Here is a 10,372-nt window from a genome sequence, read left to right as displayed (position 1 = left end):
GGTGGGTGTTACACGTTGTACCTGAATATATTTAATTTCTTTAAGAATAGGACAAAATAATGTCTAAAGTAATTCAGACTATTTTAAGACATGAGGTTTTGGAGAATCTTCCACCACAGAATGCACTGCTTAATTTATCCTTAATTTGGAATAATTTCTTTTTATTAGAAATGTGATAGAGACATGCACCAGCGTTCAGCATTCGGGAACTTCTAGCAGGGTGCCATAATGTCTTTTTAAGTTTAAAGTCCCGTTTCAGAAAAGCTGTACACAAAATGCTTATTGCTGAATTGAGTATAAATCAGTAGATTTGGTATCAGTTTTCACTCCAAAGCAGAAATTCTTTGAGGCTGGTGTGAACCAACACATCCACATCCTTGAACACTTTCTCCTGCTATGTTCTTTATTTACATAGCTGCAGCTAATAGTTTTATATTGTCTCAAGTTTAACCTACTACTGCTGCCTTATCTTTTTTGTCCAGTCAAGCCTACTTCCAGTTGCTCACTCTGACCTTGGCTGAATTGGTACCTTTAATTATGCCTCATCCTTTTCTGTGCTCCACATTACTAAAATCCTTGTGATGCATCTCTAGAGAAAGGTGACCTTTGACTCTCTCCTTTTCCTTGATTTTGTCTTTTTTTTTTGGTCTCATTTAGCTGCGGACTACTTTGTGTAGGATTTTAAGACTTCATTTCTTAAACCATGGAAAACTTAGTTTTCTTCAGGTATTTATGAAAACCAACAGAATCATTACCTTTTTTTTTTTTTTTTTAAACTGCATAAAATTCTGTCCAGGTATCACAAGTTTCCCAACAGAATTATTTTACCTCCAGCTTAAGACTCCATTTCCAACTCTTACAAAGCATACATGGAGTTCAGCTGTGAGTACTTTTCCTTTGTGACATTAGTGTTTCCTACTCAAATCCTTCTGTCAGTTACATTCTTGGTGTCAAGGACCAATTTTTGATCTGCTGATTTTTAAGCAGCAAGATTCTTCTTTGAGAGATACTGAAAAGTGGTTAGCACTGGTACAATGCTATATCTCATTTTCACCCATGAAGTATCCCCACTCACCGCTCTGCCAATCCATCAAATAGCCTTCTGGTAAATCTGTTACACTTTTCATACTCAAAAGTTACTGCTTTGTTCTTTCCGTTGAAGGAGATGTGACTTCCCACATCAATACCTTAGACATAGCCTTAGATACTGGCTTGTTATTAACTGTCTAAACACTCTGCAAATGGCTGTGGTTAGAACTAAATATATCGCTGCTCAAACTATTCCTTTTAAATTAATTTAACTCCAACAGGTCATCCATAATAAAGAATGGTCCAGAAAGTTCTTTTCCCCAAGACAGCCTGGAATGCTTTTTAAATTCTCATTTCATGACACAATCTGTTGACTTAATTATTACAATCAATTGATTATATTGGCAGTGCTTTGTATTGAAGCATTTTATTGAAAAGATTGGGTTTTTCATAAATAAAAAAGGATATATTTTAAACTTTTTTTCACACATGAACATAAAAACTCTCAAAGCTTTTAGAAATGAAACTATACAAAAATTAGGCTATCAATGTTAAATACTTATTTTTGTTACTACTAACTGAAATACATTTATATCTTCTATTGGTATAAAAATCTTCATAGTAATGGGTAATGCAACATGAATATTTCCATTAACTGAACATATTCACATTTTCAATATATAGTTAATTCTAGCAAGACTCATCAGTTTATGCCTTTCTCTTTCGTGCAGTTCCATTAAGTTCTGACGAATATATCTGCAGCGGTTGCTGTTGCTGCAGCTGGTGCTTGGTGGGAGAGGATATCCACTCTTCTGAGCTAAATAAAAACATAACACAGTAGCTTATAAACCAAGACCTTTTTTCTCTCTCTATATATTTTATATATATCTTTTTATTTACATATTAATTTACATATTAATTTTCTTACTAATTTACATATTAATTTTCATATTAACTTACATATTAATAATTTATTAAAAAGCAGAGCTCCCACTAGTATAAATACCATAAACCCCATGTTTGTGCAAAGCTTCTTATTCTTATAATTTTGTAAAAAATGAGGAGTATCATCATGCTAATACTAGGTAATTTAAATACAAAAATGCTTAAGTTCTACATGTGGATAAAAACTTAATAACCAAAACACATAAAGAGACATAATAATATAGTGAAAACTCATTCTGAGATTTACAGAACACAACTGAGTAACATTTAAATAATCTCAAAAAATGACCATAATTCAGCATAGGTAATGATGCAGTCATGAGGAAAGACATAAGATATGGAAAAGTCAGTTCTATTGCATTTTAAAGATACAGACTGACAGATTTCTCTGATTATTTTTTTTGTGTGTGGACAAATGCTCATTAGCCGCAGAGGCAATGTACAAGTATATACACATGTAAAGAGACAATTGTGTTAAATACTTTACCATCAGCTCACCTCAGTTTCCTAGAAAAAGTTATGTAAGAATGATTCTTTTTCTGTTCTGTAAGAATAATTCTTTCTCTGTTATCTGCCCTTAAAAGAGTTTTACAGACCAAGCCATTTCAAATATTTTTGGGATGTAACAGAGTTGAATATACTACAAAATACGGGGAATGTGAATGGACAAAGATGCCAACCAATCAGTTCAGGAAGGGAAACCAAATTAGGGTTAGCAAGCAAATCTTTATGTCAAGCTTAAACAACAACAGAAACTTTAAAGGAAATAAAAATTACCTTACACAAACTCTAATCACAGTTGGTTATTGTAAATAAATACAAATAAAAAAAACTGAATTCAATATATGAGGAAGTAATGACTACATTCAGAACACACTTACCTATACAATTTTTTTACTGTTTCTCTTCGCATTCTTTTGGGAGGGATGGGTGTGTCACCCACATCTACCGTAGGCTGAAATAACGATTCAGTGAATCCACCTGATGGAGTCATACCTATGAAAAAGTTGCAAATAAGAACAAAATTTTAAAAATATTAATCCTATTCATTATAAACGAGGTGTGTAACAGTACTGTTAAAACTTTGAAGTAAAGATTAAGACGTGCCATGAATCTTAAGAGTTACCTTTTATCTGAAACTGAGTACAAAGATGACAGGTAAAAATATCTGCTTTATTTATAGTTGTCAGAGAGTAAATATTGTTTTTTTTTAAAACACTAGGTATTTGATTTGACAAAAAGAAACATCTCTAAGAAATACTATCCTTGCAGAATGAGGGGTGTTTCTTTTTATAGTACAATGTTTTTACTGGGTTTCCTTAGCAAAAGCCATTCAGGTCTTTACTATGTAGTCATTTCAAAAAGAATGTCAATGTTCTCTACCACTGGGCCAGCCAGACTAATAGTTACATAATCTCACAATACTGAGATCATGGTTTGACGTTCACAAGGCACTAAGTGGCCACATTTTTATTATCTGAACACCTTACGGGGCAGTGCTGGTCTAGGCAATATCCACATCATCTTACCACATACAGTTTTTCTATTATTTCCATAAAAAGAAACATCTCTAAGCTCTTAATTAATTCTAACCATTTTCCTTCATAGTTTGAACTTGTTAGTTTGTAAGAGGAAAGCACATCTGGATGCAGTTAACAGTTCTCCTCCTCTAGGACACCAAAAGTATAATATAATAACCTACCCAATTTTTGTTCTACCAGCTTGAGGCTTTTCTCTTGGTCGGCAAGTTCCTGTTTTTTCTTTCGCATTTCTGGAGTGTTAAGTGACTGCAAATGTAAATCAAGGTCCTTATTCACATTATCAAGTTTGACCATTGCGGCACGGTATTGCTGAAGAAGTTCTAATTGAAGAACAAAATAATAAATAACAAAACAGTAAATAAATGGTCATTTTGATTTAGAAGGCCAAATACAATCTAGACAATGTATAAAGATTCACGAGAATATGTATCCCTCAAAAGCACAACTTAAAAAAAACTCCCAAACTTTACTATCTCTTCTTAAAATGACTGTAAATGCAAACTGAAAAAAACCCCAACCCATCCAATATTCTGATTCCTCTTCTTTTTGTGCCTGTCTTTTAGATTACAGTAAAGTACCAGAGAACTCTGAAAAAGAAGTAGAAACAGGTATTTCTTTATGCACCTTGCCACTTTTGTGCTCCAAGCTGAACTCTCCACCTTTGATGCCATTAAGTGTGCTTGTAGTATGTTTTGCTTTTAGCGCTACAAAACTGAAGCCTGTATTGCAGACTTGAATTCTAGTCCACCTTGTGGAAAAAGACAACATTTACCAAGTTGCACTTTGTCCCACCTACGGAAACTTAAGCATGATGACATGAGCAAACTCAGGAAAAAAAAAAAAGTTATATTTTGCTGTCAAACTTTCTTCCTATTTTAATATATGAAACAAAGATTTTTTCTTTGTCCAGGCACTGAATAAGTACATTTGCCATGGGGTGAAAGTGTTCACATACATAGTTACTGTACACTGACAAAAGGCACTGTAAATTCTTAGTAGGTTTATTTTAGAAATATTTTGTCAGTGTAATCACAGTTTAAGTATCTACTTTCATGCTATAAACATAAAAGAAGAACAAGTCAGAACTAATGTTAAGGCTGAAATTCAGTTCAGAACAAGTGTTGTGTAATGAGGTGCTGTCCTCTATGTGGAATTCCACTACTCCTTCCCTTTAAAAGTCTAGTAACTATCTGAATGAAATCAGACATGCTCTTTTCTTCTACCATGGTTGTTTCTGTACTAAGTTATAGACAACTCCAATTTAATTCATGTTTGGCAAGAACTGAGCTCAAGAACTGAGCTCAACAACTGAAAACGTTTTGATAGACAAATACAAAGCATGTAGTTGAAATGCTTCCTGTATTTTAACTCAACTGGTCAATGTTAAGTAGCTTGCTCATGGGTAAGGCTACTGCAGTAGGTACATGTATTCTCTCTCATTCTCTCCCTTACTCCTCTCAAACTGCATGTTTCCAGGAATACTATAATGGAAAATCTTCATTTTGTTTCTTTTGAAAATTAAGTATTTAAGAACATTATTTGTGAATTTGACTGTTCCATGTTTTACAAATCAGTCAAATCAACTGTTACATGTTAAAAGCTGTGATCTTTTAAACTTAATTTACAACCTTTATTCCAAAAAGTGGAATCTAAGCATGTAATGAAATATAAGTGACCCATGGGAAATATATCTTCGTGTTAGCAAGAACAATGTACAAGATGTGCATGACACTGATGAGAACAGGGACTTTTCTACCACTGCTTCATAGAGCTTACTTGCACAGTAACAAATTCTAAACTGATGTATGGTGTTTCTGGAGGAGAAAGACCTGAAACTTGTTTTTCAAGGACGCTGGAATTCTATCAGCTCAAGGTTCTCATGCCTCTGTTTCAGAGCCACAAAGATGATTAACGGAGTGGAACATCTCCCTTATGAGAAGAGGCTGAAGGAGCTGGGTCACTTTAGCTTGGAGAACAGGAGGCTGAGGGGTGACCTCATAAATGTTTATAAATACATCAAAGGTGAGTGTCAGGAGGACAGAGCCAGGCTCTTTTCAGTGGCGTCCAATGACAGGACAAGGGGCAATGGGTTCAAGCTGGAACATGTAAGTTTCCACAAAAATATCAGAAAAAGCTTTTTCACTGTGAGGGTGACAGAGCACTGGCACAGGCTGCCCAGGGAGGTTGTGGAGTCTCCTTCTCTAGAGACATTCAAAACCTGCCTGGACACGGTCTTGTGTGACCTACTGTAGGTGATCCTGCTCTGGCAGGGGGGCTGGACTAGATGATCTTTCGAGGTCCCTTCCAATCCCTAACGTTCTGTGATTCTGTGTTTATACTTCTTCTTTATTAAGACTAAGAAAAAAAAGGGAATATCTCATGATTATCATTTTTTCTTTCAGAAAATTTAATAGCTATAAGCTTTTAAGAAAAGAGAAATTCATAAATAGGACATTGTACAGGTCATATTTCTTATAATAACAACTTCATGCTAAATTGAAGTTTTCCTTTTTCTATTACATAAAAGGGTAACAAACATAGGCAAGTAATATAATTTTGGAAGTTCTGTATTTTCATTACTTCATTAACCCACCTATCTGTCCAGAGAAAGTAGAGTAAAGTTTTGGGATGGGTGCTCCAAATACCATTCCTCTTAGCTTGTCCATTGGAGGAGCTTTATTCTGAAGGCCTCCAAATTTTCCATTGCTGCGAATCCTGTCTCCTTCTCTAGTCAGCAAAGTTGGGCAATGTGTAATTTTTACAACCTACATGGGTATGAAAAGAGATAATAAATTAGTAAATCCACAGAAAAATCTAAGCACTCAGCAATGCTGTTGGAGCTTTGTATCTTTCAGCTATCATGTAGCTTGTTCTCTAATGAGAACTTATGTCATGACTTGCTTGACTTTTGCTTTCAAGTAATAGAATGCATATATGAAACAGTCCCATCAATAATTATGAAGACTAAAATTTTTGAGGTTTTTTTTGTGTCCTCAGATATTAACAGAACTCTGGAGACAGAAGACAGAATTTAGATCTATACTGGGAAAAAGATAATTCTCAACATATACTATGAAAAAATGGCAATAAACATCAGTGTCAATAAAAAATGCGAGTACTTATTCAATTATTTGCAGAAGATGGCTATTCTCCTTTTTTCTTGTTTTTAATTCACAAGATTTAAAGCATCTACATTCCAAAGGCTGTACTTCTTATAACATATTCAATAAGATTCCCATATAGTTGATGAAATTTACCTGTGGTGAGTGACCGAAACAAATGGGGCGAGACTGGCCAAGTGACATGACCCAGACCTCATTTTGAGAAACGATCACACATACAATCTCCTTTTCCCGAATGGACACAGATGCTCAGTCTCCTAACACCGATTAATAACCAAGGTCTGACTTTCCTGTCTCTTCTGTTTGATTTTTGCAGTGAAAAATATATACATATTGATGAAAGAAAAAGAAGAGTCTTCACAGCTGAAATATGGTAGCTATGATGGACATTGAGATGGTTACAACACATGAGGAAAATTAAAACATTAATGTCAATGATCTCACTATGACTATATCCATGTTTCTGACATGCTCTTCGGAAACAGTCAAGACAGTCCTTGTTTCCAGACTACCAGCCAGTGTTTGCCAAGAAAAAGGTAATGAAATCAAGAGATGGTCAGGCCCAGAGCAGGAAATTTATGCTAAACAAACAGTGCAAGAACGAAACACACAACCAATTTTAGATGTCACTAGGGGTTCCTTATTAATTTGTTGTTCTCTTAAGAGCAATAGTGCAGCAGAATTTCTTTTACTTCAGCCCCAAGAGCTTAATGCTTGATCAGTACAGTTTTACATTCTAACGCTGAATCATTATTTCAGTTCTAGCAAACTCATAAGCTGAAATAGAGTGCCCAGTGTCAGGTCTTCCTCAGAGACTCTTGCTGCTAAAATGTGTCCCTAAACTAAATAAAATAGGTCAGAAAAAGGTCATCAAGATTTTAGGTGATCTGAAATTTCACCGAGTACCTCAGATGGCTTTGTTCGATTATATATATAGGGATTAGTAAAGTACTGACGAATCTGCATTTAACACTTACAGCAAATTTAAAAATGCTCCACAGAAACATTCATATAATGGAATTTGTTGAATGGAGGTGATTATGTCATCATAAATAATAAAGATTTTATTTACTGTTAAATGCATCAAGACCTACAGACAATAAGCAGATGTACAGCTAATGCAGCATTAAACTTTGCAATTATTCTAAATTTTTCATGCGTTAAATATGCACCCATGCAATATATTTGTTTTAAAAAATATCAAGAATAATTGAAACATACCTCTTTTCTGTAATGGTTGGCAGCATCCAAGTTGTCTATAATGATAGTGTCACCCAATAGCATCCCAAACACTGAAAAATTTAATTTTTTTAAATCATGAAATTTCTCCACAGTGAAGTAACTTGAGTTTTGAAAAATCAATTCTGAGGCATCGTTATTACAACTTCTCAGATAAGTGCAAGGGAAATAGCATGTGCATGATCTTTATTTCATGAAATTATATTCTGAGATTGAGATAAATATGAAATCTTCTATTTTCATAAAAGAATCCATAACAAAAAATAATTGGTATGTTTAACTGCCTCATGGCATAACTGACTGTGTTTTCCACCAAAGTAGTCTCTTAATATCTTATATTTATGAAGACACATATAATAAAATCCCAAGTTTTAGGAAATTATATAAACGATCATTTTTTTTACATCCTCCTTGAATTGTGTTCTCAAGTTTCTTAATGTTTCTTAACATTCAGTGGGTTATCAAAGAAGAAAAAAAATATTCAAAGGCCAATGATCCAACTGAGTCTAAGGCTTTTCTTCAGTTAATAATAATAATACTTAATTTAGTATATATAGCAGAGGAAGTAAGACAACAAGTAAAAGACAGTGGTCATTGCTGACATTTTCACAACTGTAAGTAATTAACACTAACGTCATCCTCTTTTTACCAGCAGACCTCATGAGGAACGTACACTGGTATTTGCAGATACCTCAGTGAAGATTACTGAATGGAGTAAGTTACGAACAATTTCTAGAATATGAATTACCTGTTTGACAATGCTCTACATTATCTGGAAATATTAACAGATCTCTGGCAAATACAGGATTTCCAATAGGTCTGAAGAAGATTTTTCCATTTCTTAAGTGAGGTAAAGGCCTAGTTCAAGAAAGGGGAGGATGAGGGAGAGGAAAAGATGAGCAAAAACTAATTTGTCCTTATTTCATTATTGCTTCTGACAATCTAGTCAGAAATCCGAATTGAATGCATCTTAACACTTCCACATTAGGTGCTAAATTTCCCAACATTATCTGAAATGCCAGTTAGATTAGTGATGCTTTGGTGAAACACTAATTTGTAATGAGACATATATACACCAAGTTCTTACAACTGATTTTACGGACACTATTTTATAAAAACTGCACATCACACCTTTTAGAAAAGGCATTCTTTATGATATTAGCAGTCATCTTCCTAAGCAAATTATTTTCAGGCACAGAATTCTTGTATTTTCCCTTATATTTCAAGAATCCAAAACAGCTGAATGAATTTCTATTACTACAAATGATTTTAGGGAATGTACTCTGAAATTGGATTTTTTAAAAAGTAAGAATTTGATCTGAAGCACTAAAATTATTTTTAAAAGTTCCTGCTCTAGAAAACATGTGAAAGTGAAAGAAAAAAAAAAAGGTAGACTGTCTCCTATTTTTAATAGAAACACTCTATTAAATAAAGAACACAGAGTAGTTAAAGATATAAAGTTATGATTTCAGGTAACATTTCAAGTGACATTATTGTTGCTATAAATATGAAGCCAGAAATGTTATACTTCACATCTTTAATAGCAGTAAAGTTTAAAAAAGAAATGAAGCAAAAAAAAATTTGATGAAGTATGTAATACAAATACAGAAGTTTGGTTGTTTTCTCTTTACCTGTTCCAATCAGGGAGTGTCTTCTTGTAAATAGAATCAAGGGGTAACACTTGTTGTCGTCCTTGAGTTTCATCGAAAATAGAACGAGCAGCTTCAGTAGTCAGTGTGACTACACAGTCCATGTCGCTTGCTAAATGCCAGGAGATAACCTTTGCTGCTTCATTATCCTCAATTTGAGCTAAATGTGCAATCTGTAACACAGAAGTTAGAACAGTCAAAATAGAATTCAAGACCACCTCCCTTTTCATACTCATCAGAATCATCCTGCAACTTCAGTCAAATGTTTGATTCCCCTGTTGATGGCTGTTAGAAGAGCTGGTCATCTGACAGGCTGAGAATGGTCTCTTTAATATTCCTCAAAAACTAGTCACATATTTGGCTGGTTAACATTTCACCACTACCACTTTCCAGAAACAACAAACTAATTTGAAGTCTCTCTGAGAGAAAACTCACCTTGCCTAAAATATCCTGGTTGCCTTTTGGGTAGTTTGGCAGGGTACAAGTTCGCCTTGGTTGTTTCATCACTCCTTCTTGGTCCACTATCTTTTGTTTTATAAGAGAATCCACATACTGAAGCTGAGAATCAAAATTTAAAGTGAGCAAGCATGTATCATTGGGCTGAGCTGCAATCAAGTTATCAATCAAGTTTCTAACAAAAAGCATTCTATAATATGAAACCAACTCCCTATAAGTAGGAGACCACTGCATATAATCTCAGAAGAGAGCAAAACGAGGCAAACAGCAATTGTGACTATGAACTTCTTTAATATGTTTTCTTATTATTTCTCTTCAAGGACTTCAGGAAGTTTTTGCAAAGACCTACCACAGCTTGACTAGAGCCAAACTGAAGAAAACTTAAATCAGC

At 34.2% G+C, this 10,372-nt stretch overlaps 1 protein-coding gene across 1 annotated transcript in view; it reads right to left on the bottom strand.

Annotated features, from left to right (window-relative positions):
- Nucleotides 1-1,440: 1,440 nt before the first annotated feature.
- Nucleotides 1,441-10,372, bottom strand: part of SMCHD1 (structural maintenance of chromosomes flexible hinge domain containing 1) — a gene marked incomplete at its 5' end in the record, with an annotated part of 54,618 nt that continues 45,686 nt past the window's right edge. The window contains 8 exons of the mRNA XM_009875433.1: nucleotides 1,441-1,846; nucleotides 2,856-2,970; nucleotides 3,677-3,835; nucleotides 6,109-6,280; nucleotides 7,859-7,929; nucleotides 8,625-8,734; nucleotides 9,508-9,698; nucleotides 9,961-10,083. Coding sequence (XP_009873735.1) covers nucleotides 1,738-1,846; nucleotides 2,856-2,970; nucleotides 3,677-3,835; nucleotides 6,109-6,280; nucleotides 7,859-7,929; nucleotides 8,625-8,734; nucleotides 9,508-9,698; nucleotides 9,961-10,083 — 1,050 coding nt within the window. The remainder of the gene's footprint in view (nucleotides 1,847-2,855; nucleotides 2,971-3,676; nucleotides 3,836-6,108; nucleotides 6,281-7,858; nucleotides 7,930-8,624; nucleotides 8,735-9,507; nucleotides 9,699-9,960; nucleotides 10,084-10,372) is intronic.

This window comes from Apaloderma vittatum, unplaced genomic scaffold (assembly GCF_000703405.1).
Source record: "Apaloderma vittatum isolate BGI_N311 unplaced genomic scaffold, ASM70340v1 scaffold4308, whole genome shotgun sequence".
Lineage (NCBI taxonomy): Eukaryota > Metazoa > Chordata > Aves > Trogoniformes > Trogonidae > Apaloderma > Apaloderma vittatum.
This window is presented reverse-complemented; position numbering and strand designations above follow the sequence as displayed.